We start from the raw sequence: 2,326 nt of genomic DNA, 5'->3' as shown, positions 1-2,326 counted from the left end.
CCTCAAAGAGGCGGTCTGTAACCCGCCCCTATCTATTGTGTTCCTCATTAGCACTTCTGACTGTGAAATACACTTACCACTTCTTCCACAGCACTGAATAGAAACCGCTTGGAAAAAATGCGTACAGCTTTAGAAATGCATTGTTACGTTCGTGCTCAATTCAACAAGCATCTTAATTATCTTAATAATTTTCACGTCTGTTCCTACCATAATACGGCCTGGAATTAGTGGAATGTTCTGGTGAAATGGGTGGATAATGATGGAGCTTCTCCTGTACAAATGATATGTTTGGCATAAAAAAGATTTTCAAATGGTCCCTTCTAGCTCTGTGATCATCTGAATATGGTACACAGAAAGCAGTAATGGTGAGCAAGAGTTTTGGCAAAGAAGAGAAAATATGTAGTTTTCAGCAACAAGAACACAGCTCTTCATTTTGAACAGTGGAAAAAAGGCTAAAGTTTTTCCTGACAGGGCTCTTACCAGTCACACAGGGTAGGGATAAAGCCTGGAGCAGGAATGGGGGACAGGTAGTCTTCCATACATTGAACTGCACCTCCCACAATTCCTCACCACTGGCCACGCTGTCTACAGCCAATGGGAGTACCAGTCTAACAACATCTGGATGGCCACACATTCCCTATTACTAGTTTAGACGCAGAAAGAGTATATAAACCAAACCTGCCTGCTAGTCTGCTGAGCTAGGTCAGTAAACTTCCATTTCTTTGTTCAGACAAGTTCAGGGATTGCTCTAGCTCCCTTGCTCCTAGGGCCCAAGACCTTCCCTGAGCTGTAGTCAGTGCTAGTAGCTCACTGTATGACTCCCTGGAGCCTTTTAATATCAGCTTTTGGGAGATGAGCTGTAACATGAACTAAAAATAAGTGAAAAAGGTATAGGTATTTGATGACAATAGGTAAATCAAAAGTGAAGCTTAAAAGACTACGCCAACATTATGAGCCAAGGAAAACTCTTGGAAACCAAAGCAGCTTTTCCCAAATGCCCAATTACATTATTCTATGTTGCATTTAGGACAATTCACCAATTACAACTCAAAATAAGGAGCAGCACCTCAGTACATAATAGGACAGCCAAGAAAACTATGCTGTGGGAGCTCTGCTTTTCATACTGGAAACTCGCATTAGATCTAGGGGAAGTGGAATTTACAATGGCAGCTGGAAATACTGCACAGAGGTATAGGGCTTCCCCCTTCACACATCTGCATAATCCAAGAACTTGGGGGAAAGGCCATTTCCACCTGCAGCTAGCAACATGGATCTATGTTTATAAAATATGTGCACAATACATTGTACAATCTATACATATACATGAGACTGGGAAATAGAGCATAAGAGTTAGTCACATATACACTTATTTATAAGCACATGCTCAAAGCTGCTAAATTCTGGGATTGAAGCTTCTCTAGTTGTTCAGTTTTTCCATTTGTTATAATCCCAGGCCAAAAACCAGCCTGTGAATGTTGGAGGCTCATAACCTTGTTTCACAATAACAACTGGTGTCCTTTTATCTCGTCCAGAAGGATCAGTCTCAATGTAGCGTTTAGCTGAAACACACCAATATCAATTATATTAGTAAGTGATTACAGAGCAGGAAGGATGCATGAATTACATGTTGTAGCTGCCACCATTCCTGATCCTTAGGTCTCTTCTCCAAGCCATTAAATTCACAGGCCACTCCAGGTATGCCTCTTCTCATTTGTGAATTCTTCCATTGAAATGAAAGTGCAAGCCCATTCCAGCAAAGTATATTTCTTCAGTTGTCTACCTCACAAATTTACCCTGGCTCCAATACCTGATTATTGAAAATTGTCCTTGTACTAGTGCTACACCATTGCCTTGGTAGTTCACATAGCAGACCAGAGGAATCCAAAGATCAGAGTAAGTGGCAACATCTATTCTGAGTAAAGAAAGGCAAGCCAGCCTACAACTAGCACTATTTCCTTCACCTCTGATTCTTAACAAAACCAAGAAAATTAACTCTGTCCATTATAGAAATGTAAGTCAGTCTGCCATGGAGGTCCTAGCTATTAATCTGTTCTGAAGTACAATTCTATGGGTGTCCCAAAGAAGAGATACTAAGGTGGTGTACAGACCACCCCTTTGGGGCGGCCTGCACCCACCCCTTTCCCTAACGATCAGGGTCCTCAGCTGCCACAGTAGCAGCCCTGAGGCCCCGATCCACCGCTTTCCAGGCCCCAGGAAGTGGCAAAAGGCCGCTTCCCCGTGGCCTGGAAAGGTGTCCTTGGGGCTTCATGTCCCAAGGACACCCCGACAGCAGTGGGGAAAGGGAGAAAGGGGCCGAGCTGCCCTT

At 43.3% G+C, this 2,326-nt stretch overlaps 1 protein-coding gene across 1 annotated transcript in view; it reads right to left on the bottom strand.

Annotated features, from left to right (window-relative positions):
- Positions 1–6: 6 nt before the first annotated feature.
- The window catches only part of SCIN (scinderin), a 155,093-nt gene continuing 152,773 nt past the window's right edge, over positions 7–2,326 (bottom strand). The window contains exon 16 of the mRNA XM_042473380.1: positions 7–1,559. Within this exon, the coding sequence (XP_042329314.1) occupies positions 1,426–1,559 (134 nt within the window). The 3' untranslated portion in view covers positions 7–1,425. The remainder of the gene's footprint in view (positions 1,560–2,326) is intronic.

The sequence above is a fragment of the Sceloporus undulatus genome, chromosome 6 (genome assembly GCF_019175285.1).
Source record: "Sceloporus undulatus isolate JIND9_A2432 ecotype Alabama chromosome 6, SceUnd_v1.1, whole genome shotgun sequence".
Classification (NCBI taxonomy): Eukaryota; Metazoa; Chordata; class Lepidosauria; order Squamata; family Phrynosomatidae; genus Sceloporus; species Sceloporus undulatus.
This window is presented reverse-complemented; position numbering and strand designations above follow the sequence as displayed.